General features: G+C 41.2%; 1 protein-coding gene across 5 annotated transcripts in view; it reads right to left on the bottom strand.

The window, feature by feature from the left end:
* The window catches only part of MAST4 (microtubule associated serine/threonine kinase family member 4), a 440571-nt gene that overhangs the window by 338456 nt on the left and 79333 nt on the right, over positions 1-22782 (bottom strand). For 4 of the 5 annotated variants that reach the window (XM_061619535.1, XM_061619526.1, XM_061619556.1 and 1 more), the window contains exon 3: positions 9384-9505. In XM_061619535.1, coding sequence (XP_061475519.1) covers positions 9384-9505 — 122 coding nt within the window. Of the gene's footprint in view, positions 1-9383; positions 9506-22782 lie in introns of those variants that run through there. The other variant, XM_061619575.1, reaches the window with a different exon arrangement.

Here is a 22782-nt window from a genome sequence, read left to right as displayed (position 1 = left end):
AATGCTGCCTTTTTCAAAGAGTAGGCAGGGGGCTTTAACTTAGCACTAAGATCAGCAATGCAAGATCCCTCTGCCTACTCTTAAGAGATCATTTATCTCATCAGAGAAGTGCAATCCACTTCATGTGGTTTGATGGGCTAAATCTTGCTTGCAAGATACAGGTTAGCCACTCCTGACATAGACAATAAACTTCCTTTGAAGTACATATTGTAATCATAAGCAGACAGTGAAAGCAGTCAAAAACATGAACCAAATGTCTAAGAACATACTTCAGTTTCCATTCAAAATCTATTATCTGGTTTCAAACAACAGGTGTATTAAAATCTAGTATTATTTTCATTCCACAGTACACCTACACAAAGAGGAGCAAATCTTTTGTGATCCTGTTAAGTGTGTTGAATGTAACTTTTAGTACACAAGTAAAAGCTATATGTATCTATGCAGGGGTGAGGGAGCTCAACTAAAATTGTTCAGAATCCCAACATGGGGAGCTTCTTTTTATATTTTGAAATAGGCACTGTTGCATCTATGTGATAATTGTATCTTGATTGCCAGTGCAGTTTGACTATAACAAATTAAAACAAAATTAAAGTGAAAGGAGAAGATAAGAGTAGGTATCAGATATATGACATAGTACAGTACCAACTACACACTTGGCTCTTGTGCCACCTAGTGAACATCACATGCACAAAACATTAGATTTGTACTTTTATAGTAGTCTACTTCATACATTATAAAAATCACCCACCCACTGCTGAAAATAGTTTGGTTTTACCTTGAAACACTCGTTGCTTTGTGTACACTAGAATTACTTGCCAAATTGATGAAAACTAACATAAAATCTTTGTTTTAATAACCCCTAAAGTAGCTTTTGGCAAGAAGCTACCACATTTAGATAATTTCAAGATGTGTGCTTTTGAAATAATCTTGAGGTGAAGTAGCCTAGATATTTAGAGACAAGAGGAACAGCAGCATTTTCTCAAGATTGTGCCACAATTCAATTTGCTCTTACGTTATTCCTAGTGAAATGAATACCAAAAACTAAATCAAGAGATTTTTTGCTAAACCAGCAAATGTTAACTTTAACCAACAAAACCAACCTATTCAGCAAATCTTGCATCTCCCGATCTGTGATCCATGGCAGCATCGGGTCCTGCAACCCGACCCTGCTGCGGATCATGGAGAGGGAGCTCCCAGGCACCCCTTCAATACACAACATGGGCTTAAATAAGCTGGCATGCATGCCCTTTCTACCGCTCTCATCAGTGTGAATACTGTGCGCGCATGCCTGCCATCACCCACGATGGTGGCAGAGACTTCCCTAAGGGTCTGATGCCCTCATCTTGGTTGATGGCAGGCATACACACAATGTGTGCACATCATTCAAAAAACACAAAAGGTAAGTGGGGCACGTTGGTGGGCTTAGTAGCCCCATGCCACCTCCATGTGGGAGTGCTGAGCTAAAGCTCTGCAGGCCCGGGACAAGTTGGTGTCCCAGTCTTGCCTGGCGCCAACCCTGAACACAAAGCTGCTTACAATATAAAAACATGTAAAATATGCAACTAAAGGTCAGAGTAACAGTAGCTTTAAAGCCTCATGTACGCCAATGAACTCTGCCCAAACATAGATTTGTTCTTGATAAATCCGTGTTGGCTTCTAGTAATCACTACATTGTTTTCAAGGTGCTTACAGATTGACTGCTCCAGAGTTTTCCCAGGGATCGATTTCAGGCTTACTGGTATGTAGTTCCCAGATTCCTCCTTTTTGCCCTTTTTGAAGATAGGGACAACATTAGCCCTCTTCCAGTCATCCAGCACTTCATGCATCCTCCACAATTTCACAATTATAATAGACAGAGATTCCGAACGTTCTTCAGGCAGTTCCTTCAATACTCTAGGATGCAGTTCATCGGGTCCTGCACATCTGAACTTGTTCAAAGTTATTAGGTAGTCCTTTACCATTTGTCCGTCAATCTCAAGCTGCAATCCTGTCCCTTCAATTTCACATTTCCCAGGAGGGTCATAGACCCTCTTTTGGGAGAAGACTGAGCCGAAGTAGGAGTTGAGCACTTCTGCCTTTTCTTTGTCATCTGTTATCAATTTTGCCATCCTGACTGAGTAGCTGGTTCCACCATTTCTTTTCTCTGTCTTTTAATATGGATGTACCTGAAGAAAACTTTTTTTTTTGTTGCTTTCGGCATCTCTTGCTAACCTCAGCTCATTCTCTGCTTTAGCCTTCCTGACGCCAACCCTCCAATTCCGTGATACCTGTCTGCACTCTTCCTTTGTGGTCTGACCTTCGTTCCACTTCCTTTATGTGCCCTTTGTTGTTTTCATGTCATCTCTAAGCTTTCTGTGAAAGCACATTGGCTTCTTCTGCTATCTTCCCCCTTTTTTCCTTGCTGGAATTGTTTGCCATTGTGCCTTTCGAATTTCCTCTTTTAGAAACACCCACCCATCTTGGACTCCTTTTCTCATTAGGGTCATTTGCCATGGAACCTTACTTACCATTGTTCTGAGTTTATTAAAATCAGCTTTCCTGAAGTCCAGGGTACACGTATAGCTACTCTCAGCTATTGCTTCCCTTACAATCAAGAACTCTAGTATAGCGCGGTCACTTTCCCCCAGAGTTCCCGTAACTGCCATTTCATCCACCAAGTCATCCCTGTTGGTTAGAATCAAGTCAAGGATAGCTGATCCTCTAGTTGCTTCCTCCACTTTCTGTAGGAGAAAGTTATCTCCAACACAAGTCAGGAATTTCTTGGAGGGGCCATGTTTGGCAGAATTTGTCTCCCAACAGATACCGGGATAATTGAAGTCCCCCATTACTATTACATCATGCCTCCTCGAGACACTGGCAATTTGCTTTGCAAACGTTTCATCCTCGTCTTCTCCTTGATTGGGTGGTTGGTAGTAGACTCCAAATACCTTGTTCCTTTTATTCCTTGGTCCAATTATTTTAATCAAGATACTCTCGGTGGGGTACCAAGCTCATTCTTCTGTATTTCTGCGCAGCGATATATATTTTTTAACATATAGTGCAACTCTGCCTCCCTTTCTATTCTGTTCTTTTTGAACAAGTTATATCCTTCAGTGTCTGAAGTCATCCCACCAAGTTTAAGTTATACCTATCAAGTCATATTTACTCTCCTGTATTAAGAGTTCAAGTTCGTCCTGTTTGTTTCCCATATTCTGGGCATTAGTATACAGATATCGAAAACCATGTGATTCATGGCTGGTCGGCCTTTCTACATTTTTATGAAGACTATTACTGGGCCCCATTAGAGCCGTTCCCTCAGTTCCTTTTACTGTGCACAAGTAAGTCGTTACTGCCAAGTTTCCCTCCCCCTTAGGAGTCAATTTAAAGCTCTCCTGATGAATTTCTCCATGCTGTGGCCAAATACATTCTTCCTTGTGAGGTGCAACCCATCACTTGTCAGCAGTCCATCTTCCAGGAAGCATAGCCCGTGGTCCCAGAACCCAAATCTCTCACGTCAGCATCACCATTGTAGCCAGTCATTCATCTGGAGTATTTTTCTTTCCCTTTCCACTCCTAAGTACCGGAAGGATGGATGAGAAAACTATCTGAGCCTCAAAGTCCTTGCATTTCCTTTCCAGAGCTTCAAAGTCTGCCATGATTTCTTCGTAGCTCCACTTGGCAGTATCATTCATTCCCACATGGATGAGTAGAAAGGGATATCTGTCAGTGGGCTTTATGAGCAATGGCAACCCTTCCATCATATCTCTAATTCGTCCTCCACGAAGGCAGCATACCTGGCGAGTATTCTTCTTGTTGTGGGGCATGGTTTCATTGCCTCTGCTTGACTGAGCTTCAGCCTCTTGCTGACTGTCACATGAGGTCTCCTGTAATTCCTCTGCAGGCTGTCCTCCAGTCATCCTCAAGTGCCTGGAAGCAGTTTTGTAGTTCCACTGCTGAAGGGTGTTTTCAAGCTCTTCTGCTCTTAACTGTCACCCTTTTTGACAGAGTTTCCTCCACTTCGTTGTTGCTCTCCGCAACAGTCTCCTCTTCTGCTTCAACACACTGCTGTTCGTCCACTTCCTGTAGTTCTCTTTGCTGTTGTTGTTCCAACGTTCTAAGAACTCTTCATCTTCTCTTATACTCCACAGTGTGGCCACCCACCATTTCAAGCCCCTCACTTTTTCTTCCAACATCGCCACCAGCTTGCACTTGTTCCACATGTACGCCATGTTGTTCTCAGGCAAGAAAACATTGCACACACCTTGCAGGTCACCACCACTGGAGCGTCCTCCCAGTCCATAGTCTCCTTTGCCTTTTGTCTCTTTCTTTCTACTTGTATTGGAATGGCCTATGCTTTGTCCTGTCCTCCTTCAGGGCAAATAAGAGAATCCCACTGGTATGTGGTGCACTGTACAACAGGGGGAAAAGGGACCTTCCTCTCCGAACTCCTCTTCACTCGCTCTCTGAGAGCTGGCTCGCTTGTATAAATACAATTATTCAAATACTGCCTCACCTCAGTTTAAAAAAAAGACATGAAACTGCAATGAATCCGACCTCTCATTGGAAAAAGCTGCCAACCATCCTGGCAAAGCACTACATGTACGTTGTTTTCTCCCAAACAATGCATTAAAAAAAAAAAGATGTCTTGGGGACAGAGGAACAGAGGAAGAAAGGCCCTGATCTCAGCAGGCGCTTCAATGTGCTTCCCCTTCCTGCCAAGTAGACTCTCATACAGACACTTTGGCAGTAAGCCTGAAGCTTCTGTCTGGCTTGCCATATCCTCTGCTCCTCTAGCCCTGGAAGATATGAAAGGGGAGTCTGAGAACCACCAGGAACATAGGCAGTTGGTGTGGGGACCTCTAGTCCTGGAGCAAATACATTTGGATCCATTGGCTCTTCAGGGTTGTTGGAGGGTCCTGCTGCTCCTTTTCTACAGAGGCCTCAGGTCTGAGATCTGGGCAGGAATCCTCTTTCCCATCCACATAACTAAGTCTTGGAAGCAGAAAATTTGTTCCAAAAAATTTCCCAAAGAGAAGAGCAGAAAATCCCAACAGAACAGCAATTATTTTGTAGCACTCAGAGCTCCCTATCTGGGAACACCCCCAGATTATACAACAGAATGGATGCCCTCAGCAAGTCTATGAGATGATCACAGAAGGCAGCATCTACAGAATGCATAGACCGCATGACTCACAGATTGTGTTAGTATGTATGTAAAGAGAGGAGCAGCTGCAATAACTCTTTTTAACTATGTTGAAGATGTAGACCCTATTACAGTGTTCATCGCTCTGTAATCGGAAAGTTATTTGACCCATTTCAATACGCCTAAACAGCCCATTTTACAGAGCAGCAATTTCAACAGTATTGTTAAAAAGCACATTTTACAACCAACCCTGTGTTTGACATTCACATACATTCCCAATTAATGTTTCTGAAGGAACACTTATTTATATTTGCATTATGTACCTAAGGTAAACTTCTTAGGCAGGTAATTGAACCCTTTTATATGAGGGATAAAAACATAAAACGGTGTTGAAGTACTGATGAAATACATACAAATATGAAAAGTTATATAGTGTTGGAAACCAATTTAACAAAAGATATATGACAATTTAGTAGCAGTCATCACATCCAACAACGGGTTTACTTGTTGTCTTCTAAACAAGTATAGTAAACTCCAAGAAAAAAGGCCAATTCTTTCCTCAATGCTACTTTAATTTGTGCAAATAATAGTGATTACACAGGAATGCTTCTAAAAAGCAAGAAAGGAATATCTCAGCAACTAATATTTAGCTCTTTCCCAACAGCAAGCATGCTGGCATAAACCAGCAGCACTCAGCTAGGCCAATGTTGACCAAATGATAGAGAGCAACACATCTCATTGTTAAAATGTAATGCAGAAAAATTGTAGAGTAAGGTAAGTTAGAAAACTTCTACTACTGGGAATCAATAATCAAATGAAAAGCCTTTTTTCAGTCAAATTAACCACAATTCTATTTCCACAAAGTCTCATCTAAAAGTTATTTTTCTAAGTGAGTAGATTTTAACACTCATTCACTGCTATACCAGACTCAGTACCATAAAAATGGACAGAAATATTTTTATATGTTTCACATTAACACAAATCCCACTATTATAACTTTCATGGAATCACTCTGTATACGTGCAAAGGGACTAAAATAACAGTGAATATGTATTCTTTTTATTGTGCTCCTATCCTTCCCATAGGCATATTGTTGATCACTGTGAAACAGAGTGGTAGACTAGATAGGCCACTGATGTGATCCAGCAGGGCTCTTATTTGTTACTTAAGTGAACAACCAAAGAAAGTAAATTTCCAGTCATGCCTACCTGTAGGTGGACAATTCTTAACTAACAGATTTGTGCTAGTTAACTGATAAGTGCCTTGTTTCTCTGAAGACATGCACTAGGGCACCAACGCTTGAGTAATATAGATTAACTGGTAAATATCTTTGGCAGAAAATGCAGCAGATGCACAGAAATAGCAAAAAGCAACTCAAAATGGGGAAAGGGTTTTTAAAACAGAAACCAGATAATTCAATTTGATTTTTGTACCACAGCCTCACATCACTGATTCATGCCGTGATCCAAAGAGAGTAGCAGCATAGACTGTCTCCCATGTTCCTGATGCAGTGACAATACGGAGATCTCTTTCCACTGTAATTTCCCCTAGAACTGAGACAAGGGTTATAGACAAGTGGGGGAAGAATACATCTATAGTAGTCCATCTATTGTAATGGGAGGATGAGCATGGAGATTAATCTCCACTGCTTCCAGGGCTGAAGAGTGGATGAACGGAGCAACCATCTTCACCAGAAGGCAGGAAGATATTAATGGCACAAGGGAACCAATAGTGGTGGATCAGAATTCAGGCAAACAGAGCAAGGGGTGAGTGACTTCTCCATCCTTGATTTAATGTTTGTAAGGTTGATATAACATGTATTTCCCTCATTTATAGAGCCAGTTGATCATCTAGTTTCCTCTACGTAAAGCAAGAATACAGTAGAACCTTATTATAATGTGGGGGTTGGGGCACAAAAGATGCACTCGCATTATAAGAGTACCACGTTGTAACAAAATCTATGGTACTACATACAGTATTGTACTCAGGGACATCGTCATACCCGCGATATATCCAAACCCGAGGTACAGCGAGCTACTTTATACTGAGGTTCTACTTTATATTGTGACATAAAGCCATGTTGACTGCTAGTAATTTGAAGTTATTCACAAACAAGTTTTTTTTACCAAGTTATACTAGTTTCCAGATCCTTCTGTCTGCCTATCTGGACAGAAAAAATACATGTGAGAGAAACAGAACAAAGGACAGATAATAGTTCTTTTTCACTCTTCCAGAACCAAGCCAGACCTCTAGGAGTCCTTCTTTGAGAGCTACGTCATGATCTAAGGTCTTTAGTTTCCTTATCTGCATTAATGCCTTTTCTGCTACAGCTTTCATTATTGCATTTTGCTCCAGCATTTGTGGGTTCTTCTAGGGTAATTAGGTTGCCTCACTATTTGATGTTTCCATCCACCTCCTTTTTATAAATATTGTCAGTGTCATAGTTATAAGTATGTCAGCAACAAACACACCTGCTGTTATATTCTGTTCTCTTTCATCGAGAAGACGAGTGAGCTAAATATGTGCAGCAACATCAATTTCAATCAAATAAAAAATAAATACCACAGACTTTGTCTTTTGAACCCTGGGGCTGATAATATGAGCGCACAGTCAGTTGGGAAGAGTTTCTACCCTTGCATTTCAAACAAACAGATTTGGCCTTCTTCCTATTGGTACAATATTCAGAGTGATAAGCTAGCATCCATTCCTATATGTTTTGGTTACAGATTATTCAGGTGCCATATCCATATCCACAGTAGGAGGTGAAAGGTGAGCTAAAACTGCTAACTTGAGTCGAGTGTAACTGTGGCAAACAACTATAGCATTCAAGACAAGGGGCAGGAGAGTACTGAAGAGCCTGTCCTTCTCTCAAATGCAGTTCTATACCTAATTCCTGTATAATACATGTACTTAACAAAGAAATTGTGTACACACAGATATGCAGATATACCCACACATCTCCAAGGAATATCCTATATTAATAGCAAACTCATTCTCCAGGTGTATACTCGTATGTAACAAATTCACGCAAAGGGAGAGGTGTCAGCAGGCTTAGGGAAACTCCAAAGTTTGCAGAAGTACAAAATATCTTTAGGAAAAATCAAAAAAACCACCCCAAAAAGCTCAGTGAGAACTCAGCCTACACAGAAAGCTGACTGACTGTTGCGAGGGGATGGAAAACTGGGGAGGGGGGCAGAATGGAATGCAATATCCTGGAAAAGAACATACCTGCCTAGAATCCAGAAGAGCAGCACTCCACACAGCAACGTTTTACTACAGATCCTACTTGATACTGCAGTTCTCATGTATGAATTATTTTAATTTGGTTTTACACATGAAGCTCATTGTCTCTGTGTCTTCAGAAGTAAACATAACTATTGGTTTAAAAAGACATTTTGTGATAAACATGAGTATTTTCTTATTATCAGTATTAATACTGAGCTAAAGTATCAGCCTCAAGCTTTTTCACTGGTTTTGGAGGGATCGGGTAAAAACTCCCCACAAAGATTGGAATAATCTTCAGGGACTCACCACATTTTGGGGAGAGGCTTACCATTCCAGTGATGCAGCAGATCATTTTTAAAAAAACATATGCTTCATAATGTTATGTAATTTCTATTCTATTTAAAATGAAGAAGGAATGCTGTGGAGCTACTCTGCCACCACTTGGAGTGGCAGAACTTGGTGGTGGTGCAAAAACTGGATCCATGCCTAACATTCCTCAAATGTTGAGATTTAATTCCATCACCCAAAGCAAAAAAAAAAAAGTACTATAGTATATCCAACTTTATTTTACCTATTAGCATGCTGAGCTTCAAATACATGCGCCAGAGACCACATTCCTTTAGTAAGCCAGTTACATGCACAAAATGAAACAGAAGAATAAGATGCCTCCAAAAAAAAATACCAGTATTTGAAACTAGTGTATTATTAAAGAAGTGTGACTGCCTCTTTTTCTTAAATAGGCTACTTAAATGGAAAAAAACCTACACTAAAATGTGCTCCCAGCTGAGATTTTATAGGAAAGCAAGTAAGGCAATTCAAACTTACAGCTCCCCCAGTAAACATAACTCAGATACACTGAACATGTTTAGTACCATTATATATAGTAACCAACAATAGTTATGTAAAAGGCCCTGAATTACTGTGTCTTTTGAAAACAATTTTGGATTATTTGACTCTTGTGCAAATAAACTCCTTGCTATAATATTATATTAACATTAGTTTTAGGAATAAATGAATAGTTGAAAATATAACTCACCAAACTAGCTGTTAGAGAAGGTGCTGACTGCCCAAGAGCTTGACTGCGCATTCGGACAAGATTCGAAGTTTCTCCAGGTTGCCATGACTGTTGTGCAACAGCATTTGGCAGCAAGTACCTACCTGTCAAAAGTTTAGGGAGGGGGAAAGTTGTCAACACACAGCCTTCTGCACAGTTAACAGTCTACAATATTACTCTATGCAACATGCTGCAACTGGACACATTTGGTATGACTTAGCAAGTTTTAAAACACAAACACTTCTTAATTAGATATTCAGCTAGCCTTGAATTTAGTCATACACTCCAAGTAATATTTTTTACTGTTCACGCTGCATGTTAAATCCACCACACACGCACACACGCGGATGGCAAGCTGGTCAGTTTTGCCTACTTATAAAGGACTGACGTAGGAGGAAATGAGACTTATGAATAGATCATAGGATGACTATTTGGTTCATTTATGATTTGACACATTTTTCTCAATGCCTCCTTGTTTACATTACTTGCACTAAGAATTAATTTGCCCATTTGGGTATTCTTGCTGTCCACTTTCTTTCTTCTCGCTTTTTTTTTTTTTTTTTGGCTTTTTTAGATTGAGGACTCCTTGGGAAAAGACTTGCTTTACCCTTTTGTGACATATCTAATACATTTCAGCCTCTGGTTCCAGTAACCTTCATAGTGGAGCTGTTTCCAAGGGAACTACTGTGAGACAAGAGAGATTCAGTGCTTGCCACTGGGAGATTCCACCCACCTTGCACCGTCTTCCAGCACAAGGAGCCTTCAAAAGGAAACTTCTGCCAGAAAAACTGTTAGCATGTTAGGTCTGGGTATAAAAGTGTGTTTGGGCCGGGGATGGGGGCTGCTATTCTGATTTATTTTGCTGTAAATCACTTACAGATCTATGATTATAAGAGATTCATTAATAGCGCCATGTGGGCTACTTTGAAATGTGAAGGTATTGAATATTCTTAATTTATATATTTAGAAGCTTTATGCTCATTTTGATATTCTAGTAAATCACCATGTATACCGCATTTTCAAAATACCAAGCAAGACTGAACTGTTCTTGTGATATAAATACATGCTGGGCAGCTAAATCCTAAAAGGAACTATTCCCCTTTGTTCTTTCGAGAAACAAGAAAATAGAAAATGCCTTTTAAAACCTTCTATTATCTCAACAACAAAGAATCTAGGCACTATCAGACCAAAACTAAGGACTCAAGTGCAATTCATTTCAACACAGAAAGTTAAGAAAAGCTTAAGACTACAGTCCTATGTACCCTTACCTGGGTGTAAGTCTTGCTGAACTTAGTGGAGCTTACTTCTGAGTAGACATTAACTGTGGCTGGATCATGCCTATATATTCTACAGTCAGTAATACAGGAATTCTAAAATAATCTGCATGAAACAATGGCTGCATTTAACTGGAGGGTTGGGAGCAGTAAGAGGATTAACCTTTTCACAGTCTGATCACAACAAACTCTAGGAACCTTAGGGTGTCATATATTATTACTGCATGTCTTCAAACAGTTCTAGTGCCACCAGGAAAAAATATATAAATTATTATTATTATTTGCCCGCCCTTCACCAATAGGTCCCAGGGCAGGTTACAAATTCTAAAATAATTATTAAAAAGAATTAAAACAAAAAATATCAGTGTTTGTATTAATTCTCCATATATTGGAGAATTACAACCATCCCCCTTTAGATTTAAAAGAAAAATAAAATGGATTAATTTTAAAACCATTGTTATGAAATACTTCATTATTGTGCCTCTCTGGGCTCCTACTGGGAGGAAGGGCGGAATATAAATCTAATAAATAAATAAATAAATATATTGGTTCCATCAAAAAACTTTACTTAAATCCAATTTGGGAGAAATACCAGCAGGCATAAAAAAAAGTATGTTGCTGTTTAATTCATGCATCATTTGCTGCTTACAACTTAAGGAAACTAGCATTTGTCAAGTGTATTGCTCAGCTGTATATGGTTGAAATTAACGGACAATGCTTCTTTCTCTGCCAGATTTAAAATACAGATGAACATCCCCCCCATCTGTCCATTAAAACTGATATAATTCAATCAAAGCTAGAATTACAGCTGACTTAATTATGTTGTCCTAGGCTATTGCAAGAGAAACCACTGTACAAAAAGAACCCCATTAACTAAATTCAGCACTTTAATGCCCCTACCCTTCTTCACACAGTAATAAAACCTATCTTGCTCACATTAATGAGGTGCTAAAATAGTCTCAGTAGTTTGGAATAAATGCCCAGTTAACATTTACAATTAGGGTTATTTTAATTCTTTGCTCTTTTAGAATGACTACTATTATTTCAATATGATCTGTAATAAATGAAGAAATGCGATTCAGCCCAACCCTTAAGCCACAATTAACATCCATAAACTTCAGTCAATTACAAGTCTTCAGAAATGTCTTAGAAAGTGTGGCAAAAGCACACTATTTTGGATAGAGTAGCCTGTTTCTTAAATAAAATATCATAGCTCACTGCATCTGAGAAAAGAAGCAAATAGATATAGAGAAAAATAGGTCCTGCTTAAAATACCTTCACATTTATTTCTCATATCAATACTTTTTCAAGTATCTAGGAAACATTCAACTGTTTGAAGTCTAACTGCTTTATAACAATTCTTCTGTCATTCTGGATATACAACAGTTTGAAGTTCTTTTAAGTTTCGTACATTTCTTCCTCCCATTTACAGCACCTTTGCATCAAGTTAAAAAGACACCAACTGAACTTCAATTAAAATTCAACTAAAACAAAAAGTATTGAAGAAACAACAGTCAGCCCCAACAGCACAAGAACACAGGAAGAGTTCTGCTGGATCACTCCAAGGATCCAAGTATTCGAGCACCCTGTTTTCAACACAAACTAGATAGTGAGAAGCCTATAAGTAGGGCATGAACACAATAAGCATCTAATGTTTGTCCCCAGTATACGATATTCAGGGCCTGCCTCTGAACATGGATGTCACAGTCTAGTATTATAGCTAATAGTAGTGTAGATCTAGCCTCTTTGATTGTTTAATCCTTTTACAGAGTCATCAAAAGCATCACCACACCTTGAAATGGAAATGTACTGCCTTCAAGTCGATTCCGACTCATGGTAACCCTGTATTTATAGGGTTTTCATGGCAAGCGGTATTCAGAGGTGGTTTACCATTGCCTTCCTCTGAGGCTGAGAGGCAGTGACTGGCCCAGGGTCACCCAGTGAGCTTCATGGCTGTGTGGGGATTTGAACCCTGGTTTCCCAGGTCATCGTCCAACACTTTAGCCACTACACCACACTGGCTCTCTTAGGGCAGCAAATTCTCTAAGTTAAATATGTGTTGTATGAAATACTACTTTCATTTATCCATCCTGAACCAAAAGCTAAACTAGTTTCTCATGAATTCCGCTGGTATAAGGGGATGGGGGAGGATTCTCCATTACTCTATCTACACTATTCACAATTTTATATATTCAGAGTTTCTTCTTTGTTTACTCAAGACAAACCACAAGCCCAAATTCAGACATAACCCTAAGCCAAGCCATGGTTTAGTGCATAGTAGCATAGCAGCAAGAGGACTGAGGAAGGAGCAAAGCACTTGCGATTTCTGATGCATGCACTATACACTCACTGATTCACATTTAGCCATGGTTTAGCATAGTATTACATGCGAACTGTGCGACTAATTTTATTACACAGCCACAAGAGTGGCTGTATACTATAGTCAGTATGGATTTTTTGCGTTCTCTAATGTTAAATTGAAAATACCGCCCATGCCATTCTGATGCTTTTCATAAGCTCATTTCAAGACAAAACCTTACAAAACTTATAGTCCTGAACTCAGAAACGCTTGCTAAACAACTCTCTCAATTTTCATGGTGATACACAAAACAGCCAGAATCGAGAGTTCAAATTCTAAAAAGAGGGGGGAAACCCAGACAGCTTTTGGACTTTTTTCTGTCAGAGTTCTCATAATCTGTTGAAACTCATTAAAGATCAGCCATGTTCACAGCGTAACTGTAATCCAAAAACTTATCCCATCCTCTGACCTTCATCTTCTGCAGTTTAAAATTTAAAAAAATGCCTGGCTGATTTTTAATTAATTTAAGAAATTTTGGCTTGAACTGAATAATAATGCCGGGCATGCTCAGTAAGAACCAACTGTCAGTGTTCTAAAAGCCAGAGTCACAACTGTTGCACTTGCCTTATCAGGGGGCCGCGCACACACCAGACGTTAATTTCACTTGAGACTGTCAGGGCTTCCCCCAGAGAATCCTAGGGAGTGTAGTTTGTGAAGGGTGCTGAGAGAAGACTCCTATTCCACTGACAGAGCTCCAGTGGCCAGAGTGGTTTAACAGTGAGCCACTCTGAGTGAAGCTCTGAGAGGGGAACAGGGCCTCTCCTAGCAAATATCAGCACCCTTCACTAACTACACTTCCCAGGATTCTTTGGTAGAAGCGATGACTGCCTAAAGTGAAATAAAGGTCTGGTGTGGATGCGGCCAGGGACAGCTTTGGTTTAAATTTGGGTGGGAGGCTACACGTGCCTGCTGTATAATAAAAAGGTGGGGGAAACGCTGAAAAACAATGACAGTGTTCACAATGTTTTCTTTTGGAAAGGAGTTTCCCCTCTGTCCAGTGCCCACCCATCCAATCCCATCCCCTCCCCCTTCCTGCCCAAGGTCAGTTTTATCTATCTTAAGCATGATTACACAGCAGTAAATACCACTGATCTCAATAAGCACACATATGATTAAACCTGCCCCCCTCCCCCTTCCTTTGCCTCTCCCCCTCCAATCCTCTCCTTCCCCCTCCCCCTCCCCCTCCTTCTGCTCCCCTCTGCTCCCTTTCTCCTTCCCTCTCCTCTCCCCTCCCCCTCCTCCAACCCCATGGTCAGTTTTACCTATCTTAACCATGATTGCATATGAGTAATTCCTATTGAACTTAACATGCAAATGATCAGACCTGCCTTTCTCCTCCTTCCCCGTTCCTCTCCCTTCCTCCTCCCCTCCTCTCTTCCTTCTTCCTTCTCCCCTGCCCATTCCAGGCATCCCTCCCACCCACCCCCAGTCAGTTTTACTTATCCTAAGCATGACTGCAGGGGAGTAAATCCCACTGAACTCAATAAGCATGCAAATGAGCAATCCATTCTCAGCAAACTTGCACAGGATCCCATTTCTTACCTCCAGGATTAAAAAGCAGAGAAATTCACTAACAGGCAAAAAAACCTTGTGGTTTAAGAACGTACCTATAGTCCACAGATATTTCTATCATACTTTAAATAGCAGGGAAACTGGGCAGCTATAGTGAATGCACCAAGGGAGCATGAGACCTAACCTCCTCTCTGAGATATTGTTGTTGTTGTTGTTATATGCCTTCAAGTCGATTACGACTTATGCGACCCTATGAATCCTTTGGATGTATTCATAGGGTTTTCATGGTGAGAGGTATTCAGAAGTGGTTTACCATTGCCTTCCTCTCTGAGATATTGTACTGCCCTACAAATTTGTCAAAATGCAAACACCATTTGGGTTGGTCTTTCACCATCCAATCCATTTCCTTTGTAGCTTAGTGAATATGGCATAAAATCAGTTTAGTCTGCATCTTACTGCCTGAAACAATTGACTAAAATAGCTACAGAGCATAGTAAATTAATTATAAGAACTTCAACTTTTATTTTTATTATACAGCCACGAGAGTGACTGTATGCTATAGCCAGAATGGATTTTTCGCATTCCACAATGTTAAATTGAAAATACTCCCATGCCATACTGCTGCTTCCCATAAACTAATTTCAAAACAAAACCTTACAAAACTTATAGTCCTGAACTCAAAAACCCTTGCTTAACCACCCTCTAAATTTTCATGGTGATACACAAAACATGTCAGAGAGAATCGAGAGTTCAAAGTGTAAAAAGAGGAACAAAACAAACCACTCTGAATTTTTTGTCAGAGTTCTCATAATTTGTTGAAATTAATTAAAAATCAATCTCAGTGTGGTGTAGTGGTTAGAGTGTTGGACTACTACCTGGGAGACCACGGTTCAAATCCCCGCACAACCAAAGAACTCACTGGGCGACCTTGGGCTAGTCACTGCCTCTCGGCCTCAGAAGAAAGCAATGGTAAACAACCTCTGAATACCGCTTACCATGAAAACCCTATTCATAGGGTCACCATAAGTTGGGATCGACTTGAAGGCAGTCCACTTCATTTTTTTTTTCAATTAAAAACCAACCATGTTCACAGAATACCTGTAACCCTATTACTAACCTTGCCCCATACTCTGACCTTCATCTTCTGCAGTTTAAAAGTTAAAAAAAATGTCTGGCTGATTTTTAATTCATTTAAGAAATGTAACATTGAAGTTAATGATAAGCACAGGCATGCTCAGTAAGAACCATCAGTGTTCTAAAAGCCAGACTCATGGCTGTTTGGCTTGACTAATCAGGGGGCCACACCAGACTTTGATTTCACTGTAGACAGTCATGGCTTCCCCCAAAAAATCCTGGGAAGTGTAGTTTGTGAAGGGTGCTGAGTGTTGTTAGGAGACTCCTGTTCCCCTGAGAGAGCTCCAATGGCCAGTGTGGTTTAACAGTCAGCTGCTCTGATTGAAGGTCTGTGAGGGGAGCAGGGAGTCTCCTAGCAACTCTCAGAAGCCTTCACTAACTACACTTCCCAGGATTCTTTGGGGGAAGCCATGACTGTCTAAAGTGAAATAAAGGTCTGGTGTGGATGTGGCCAGGGAAAGCTTTGGTTTAAATTTGGGTGGGAGGCTACATGTGCCTGCTGTAGAATAAAAAAGGTGGGGGAAACGCTGAAAAGCCATGATACTGTTGACAATGTTTTCCTTTTGGAAAGGGGCTTCCCCTCTTCCCAGTGCCCACCCACCCAATCTCCTCCCCTCCCTTCCTATCCTCCCTGCCCCTTCCCTGGGTCAGTGTTGGACTACGACCTGGGAGAGCAGGGTTCAAATCCCCACACAGCCATGAAGCTCACTGGGTGACCTCGGGCTAGTCACTGCCTCTCAGCCTCAGAGGAAGGTAATGGTAAAACCACCTCTGAATACCGTTTACCATGAAAACCCTATTCATAAGGTCGCCATAAGTGGGGATTGACTTGAAGGCAGTCCATTTCCATTTTCAAACATGACTGCACAGAAATAAATCTCACTGAACTCAAAAAGTATGCAAATGATCAAATCCATCCTCCCTTCTCCCTCCTATCCCCTCCCTCTTGCTCCTTCCCTCCCCATGCCTTGGCCCTTGCCTCCCCATCCCCATCCCCTTCCAATCCCCTCCCCCCTTCCCCCTCTTCCTCCTCATGGTCAGTTTTATCTATCTTAAACATGATTGCATGGGAGTAAATACCATTGAACTCTATAAGCATGCAAATGATCAAACCTGCCCTCCCCTCCCCCTTCCTTTGCCCCCTCCAATCTGCTCCTTCCCCCTCCCCCTCCCCCAGGTCAGTTTTTCCCATCCTAACCATGATTGCATAGGAGTAAATCCCATTGAACTCAATAAGCATGCAAATGATCAGACCTGCCTTTTCCCTCTTCTCCTCTCCCCTCCTCCTCCTCTGCCCACTTCAGCCCTCCCTCCCTCCGTCCTCCGGTCAGTTTTACCCATCCTAAGCATGATTGCGTGGGAGAAATCATCCTCCATGAACAATTTTATGAAGTAACAAGATTGACAAGCTTCTCTCTTGAGGTCAATAGTAGCTCCCAGATACACAAGTAGCTAAGTATGTCAGAGTGGCAGGGAGAATCTAGTTAAAAACAGTACATCTAATTTGACTTTAGAATTCTCCCTTCTTCCATCATCAACAGATCTTTTGAGTAACGGACAACTCTTCAACTGAGTCAGTCAGAGAAGGCTGCTCTCTCAGGCCAATTGGGGCGGCACCCTCCTGAGATTCTGAACCTCCCAAAACCTCCAAAGCCATAGTCCAGTTTTTCTCTGACACCCACAATATTAATACATTTCCACTGACTGACAGGCTTCCTAGATGTGCTTACCTTCTGTCTCCTGGGAGGGAAACAAAAAACCAAGCTTGGTTTTCTTAAGGTTTGGGAGCTGTAAGAGGAGGCAGGGGAGAGTGGGGATGTGTATGTTCATCAGCAATTGCTTTGTTGGGTGGGGAGAAGAATGCATTCTGGAGGCTTGTGATGAAATGCAAGTGGAGAGACTGCTTAAAAAGGATATGTGTGTGCACACACGCACATGTGCGCTGTTGCCAGGGGTGGAGAGAATTTTTGTGAGTGGGGGGGCCTGTTTAACAAAAAAAGCTTTTGCCCTCAAAACACACACTCCTCTGTCTTCAAGCAGTCCCCTCTCACCAACTTCAGCATATTCTGTCCAACTTCAGAATATTCAGAGATACACGATCTCTAAACCTGGAGGTTCCATATAGTAATACATTGACGGATACCTTTCCAGTTTGGAGGCAGTGTACCTCCGAATATGCTGATGGAGGCAAACAACAGAAAAGCATGACTGACATCAAACCCTGCTTCTGAACTTCATCTAGTTTCCATTGTGAGAAGCAAAATGCTGGACTAGATTGACTCCCAGCAGGAGCCCAAGGCAGCAAACAAAAGCACTAAAAACACTTTAAAACATCATAAAAACAGACTTTAAAATATATTGAATCAAAACATCTTTAAAAACTTTTTTTAAAGCTTTCAAAACATCTTTTTTTAAAAAAAAAAAAAGGTTAAAGACCTTTATAGAAAAGGTTTAAAAAATTATTAAATAGAAACTCCAATACAGATGCAGACTGGGTTAAGGTCTCAACTTAAAAGGCTTGTTGAAAGAGGAAAGTCTTCAATAGGTGCCGAAAAGATAACAGATGGCACCTGTTTAATATTTAAGGAGAGGGAATTCCACAGGGTAGGTGCTGCTACACTAAAGGTCCATTTCCTATATTGTGCAGAACGAACCTCCTGATAAGGTGGTATCTGCAGGAGGCCCTCATCTGCAGAGCGCAGTGATCGACTGGGTATATAAGGGATAAGACAGCCTTTCAGGTATCCTGGTCCCAAGCTGTATAGGGCTTTGTACACCAAAACTAGAAGCTTGAACCTGGCCCGGCTGCAAATGGGCAGCCAGTGAAATTCTTTCAGCAGTGAGGTGACATGTTGGTGATACCCTGCCCCAGTGGGCAGTCGCACCACCACATTTTGCACCAGCTGCAGCTTCTGGACCAACTTCAAGGGCAGCCCCACATAGAGTGCATTACAGTAATCCAGCCTGGAGGTTACCAGAGTGTGAACAACAGTGGCCAGGCTATCCTGGTCCAGAAATGGCCGTAGCTGACCAGCCAAAGCTGGTAAAAGGCACTCCTAGTCACTGAGGTCACCTGGGCCTCTAGCAACAAAGATGGATCCAGGAGCACCCCTAGATTACAGACCTACTCTTTCAGAGGGAGTACGGCCTCATCCAAAGCAAGTAACTGACCTATTATCTGAACTCAGAACCACCAACCTGCAGCGCTACCGTCTTGCTAGGATTCAGACTCAGTTTATTAGCCCTCATCCAGTCCACCTCCAAGTCCAGGCAGTGGTCCAGGACTTGCACGGCCTCTTCCGATTCAGATGTTACAGAGAATAGAGCTATTACTATTTGATTTATTGTTTATTAATTGATTGATATCCTGCTCTTCCTCCCAGTAGCAGCCAAAGTGGCAAACCAAAGCACTAAAAACACTTTAAAACAGACTTTTTTTGGTGTTATATGCCTTCAAGTCAATTACGACTTATGGCGACCCTATGAATCTAGATAGATTAGATAGATCATAGATAGATAGAGTAGATAGATTAGATAGATGATTTATATTCATAGGGTTTTCATGGTAAGAGGTATTCAAAGGTGGTTTACCATTGCCTTCCTCTCAGCCTATGGCACCCGGTATTCCCAGTCAGTCTCCCAGCCAAGTATTAAACAGGCCTGACCCTGCTTAGCTTACAAGATCAAACGAGATTGGGCATGTTCGGGATAGGATGGCTGTACGAAAACGGACTTTAAAAAACATTAAAAGAAAACATATTTTAAAACATGTTTTAAAAAAAGCTTTAAAAACATCTTTTAAAAAAAGGTTTAAAAACATACTAAAAAGCAGTTCCAACATAGACGCAGACTGGGATAAGGTCTCACCTTAAAAGGCTTGTTGAAAGAGGAATGTCTTCCACTCCACGTAAGGAAGGGTGGGCATTGTCAATTAAAAACACAGAGCACACCTAGAATTTTGCTAGATTATATTTCACCTCCCACTGTTTTGTCTTGTGCAAACTGAGACACTCCTCATGTCCATTGGAAACAATTCTGCAGAACAGTCAGTGTCATTATTCCACAATTGTTTTTAAATTGCTTTTTTAAAAAAATGTGTTTTTAAATTTGTATATTTGTTTTTAATGTTTTTAATTATTGTAAACCGCCCAGAGAGCTTCGTCTATGCAGCGGTATACAAATGCAATAAATAAATAAATAAATTATTTTTGGAGCTTTTTTTTAGTGTTGCAAAGTGTTGCTGTAGTTCACATAGTCACAGAAACAGAAGCAAAAGAGAATGATTTACTATAGGAAACTTCACTAAAATTGCAAAGTAAATCAAATGTATTTAAAGTGACTATCTAAACTATAATATTGACTGTCTTAATATTTATTTAAATATTTATTTATTTATTTATTATTTGATATATATCCCACCCTTCCTCCCAGCAGGAGCCCAGGGTGTCAAGCAGGAGTAATGTTGTTGCTTCCTCCCTACTAAAACAAGATTAGCACAGCACATGTCTTGTTTCTGTTCTTTGGGTTGATTGCAGGTGTTACCACCACTCACCATATGCTCAGAGGAACGTTACCAAATCCTTCCAAGCTACACAGGAAGTGGATTGGACTGTGAAAGACCAACCCAAATTGTGTTTGCATTTTTACAAATTTGTAGGGCAGTACACTATCTCAGAGAGGAGGTCAGGTCTCCTGCTCCCCTGGTGCATTCACTGTAGCTGCTTTTGAAAGTTTAATAGAAATAATTTGAAATGTGGTGTTGGATGAGAGCTTTGCAGATACCACGGACCGCAAAAAGACAAATAATTGGGTGTTAGAACAAATTAAACCAGAACTGTCACTAGAAGCTAAAATAGACTGAGGTTATCATACTTTGGACATGATTCACTAGAAAAGACTATAATGCTGGGAAAAACAGAAGGGAGTAGAAAAAGAGGAAGAGATGGATTGATTCCATAAACAAGAGATGGATTGATTCCATAAAGCAAGCCACAGACCTGAACTTACAAGATCTGAACAGCGTGGTTTATAACAGATGCTATTGGAGGTTGCCGATTCATAGGGTCGCCATAAGGCATAATCAACTTGAAGGCACATAAGAACAACAAAGAAATATCTGTTGGCTAACCACAAGGTTTTTTGCCTATTAGTGAATTAAGAAATGGGATCCTGTGCAATGGATTGATCATTTGCATGCTTATTCAGTTCAACAGGATTTACCCCCCTGTAATCATGCATAGGACAGGTGAAACTGACTACAGAGGAAGGGGAGGGGAGGAGGAGGAACAGGGGAGGGGAGGAGGAGGAAGGGGGGAGGGGAGGAGGGAGAGGGGAGTAGGCTGGAAGGGGAAGGGAGGAGGGCAGGTTTGATCATTTGCATGCTTGACTTCAGTGGAATTTACTCCTGTGCAATCATGCCCTTAGGATAGGTGAAACTGACCACATGGGGGGGCCTGAGGGCTGGGGTGGGCAGGGGAGGAGGAAGAGGGGGGAGGAGAGAGGTCGGGAGGGAGGAGGGGAAAGGCAGGTCTGATCATTTGCATGCTTATTGAGTTCAGTGGAATTTACACCTGCACAATCATGCTTAGAATAGGTGAAACTGACCTGGGGGAGAGGCAGGGAGGGGGGAGGAGGAGGAAGGGAGATAGAAGGGGAGGGAAGGGGAGGGATATAGGGGAAGATGGGAGAGAGAGGGAGGAGATTGGGTGGGCAGAGGGAAAGCCCCTTTCCTGTCCAAAAGGAAAACATTGTGAACAGTATCATTCTTTTTCAGGGTTTCCCCTACCTTTTTATTCTACAGCAGGCACATGTAGTCTCTCATCCAAATTTAAGCCAAAGCTGTCCCTGCCCACATCCACACCAGACCTTTATTTCACTTTCGACAGTTATGGCTTCTACCAAAGAACCCTGGAAAGTGTAGTTAGTGAAGGCTGCTGAGAGTTGCTAGGAGATGCCCTGTTCCCCTCACAGATGTACAATCCCCAGAAGAGGAGGTTAATGTTAAACCACTCTGGCCATTGCAGCTCTGTCAGGGGAAGAGTCTCCTACCAGCTGTCAGACCCTTCATAAACTACAATTCCCAGGTTTCTTTCAGGGAAGCCATGACTGTCTAAAGTGAAATAAAAAGGTCTGGCGTGTGTGTGGCCCCCTGATTAACCAAGCCAAACAGCTGTGAGTCTGGGTTTTAGAACACTGACAGTTGGTTCTTACTTAGCATGCCCACACTTATCATTGACTCCAATGTTACATTTCTTAAGTTAATCAAAAATCAGCCAGGCATTTCTTTTTAACTTCTAAACTGCAGAAGATGAAGGTCAGAATACGTAGCAAGGTCAGTAATACAATTACAGGTACTTTGTGAACATGGCTGATTTTTAATTAATTTCAACAGATTATGAAACCACTGACAGAAGAACACCCAACAGTTTTGCACTTTGAACTCTCAATTCTCTCTGAGTGTTTTGTGTATATCCATGAAAACTTAGAGGATTGTTAAGCAAGCGTTTCTGAATTCAGGACTATAAGTTTTATAAGGATTTTTTTTTTAATGAGCTTATCAGAAGCAGCAGAATGGCATGGGGGCATTTTCAATTTAACATTGTAGACTGCAAAAAATCCATGCTGACTACAGTATACAGCCACTCTTGTGGCTGTATAATCAGCCTTGTATATGTCCACAAAAATTACTAACTTGCAAAAACAATTACTAGCCTGCTGGAGCTAGCGACACTCTACTGAGTACAGTATATACTGGGACCAGCCAGCTCACTTACCTGCATCCAGTTCCTTCTCACCTATAGCTAGCAGGCTAACACTTAAATCAGAGATGGGAAACCTCAAGGGGGGGATGAAATGCAGCCTTCCATACCTATCTGGTCATTGGAGTTCTCTCTACACCACACTCTCCCCCAGGCAACAGCCCACATTGGCCCTGCTTCACACTTTCCTTGAGTGTGTTTGCCTTGCTGGAATATTCCCTTGAACTGATAATGCTTCTCGCTTTACTGGAAGGAGGGACAGAGAGGTGTATATACAAACTAGCCTACTGTACAAAGGTAAAATTTACATTTGTTGCTCTGCTCACTTTTGCCTGTAGCCCCAC

Source organism: Rhineura floridana, chromosome 1, assembly GCF_030035675.1.
Source record: "Rhineura floridana isolate rRhiFlo1 chromosome 1, rRhiFlo1.hap2, whole genome shotgun sequence".
NCBI classification, from domain to species: domain Eukaryota; kingdom Metazoa; phylum Chordata; class Lepidosauria; order Squamata; family Rhineuridae; genus Rhineura; species Rhineura floridana.
Note: the sequence above shows the minus strand (reverse complement) of the source record. Positions and strands in the feature narration are given on the sequence as shown.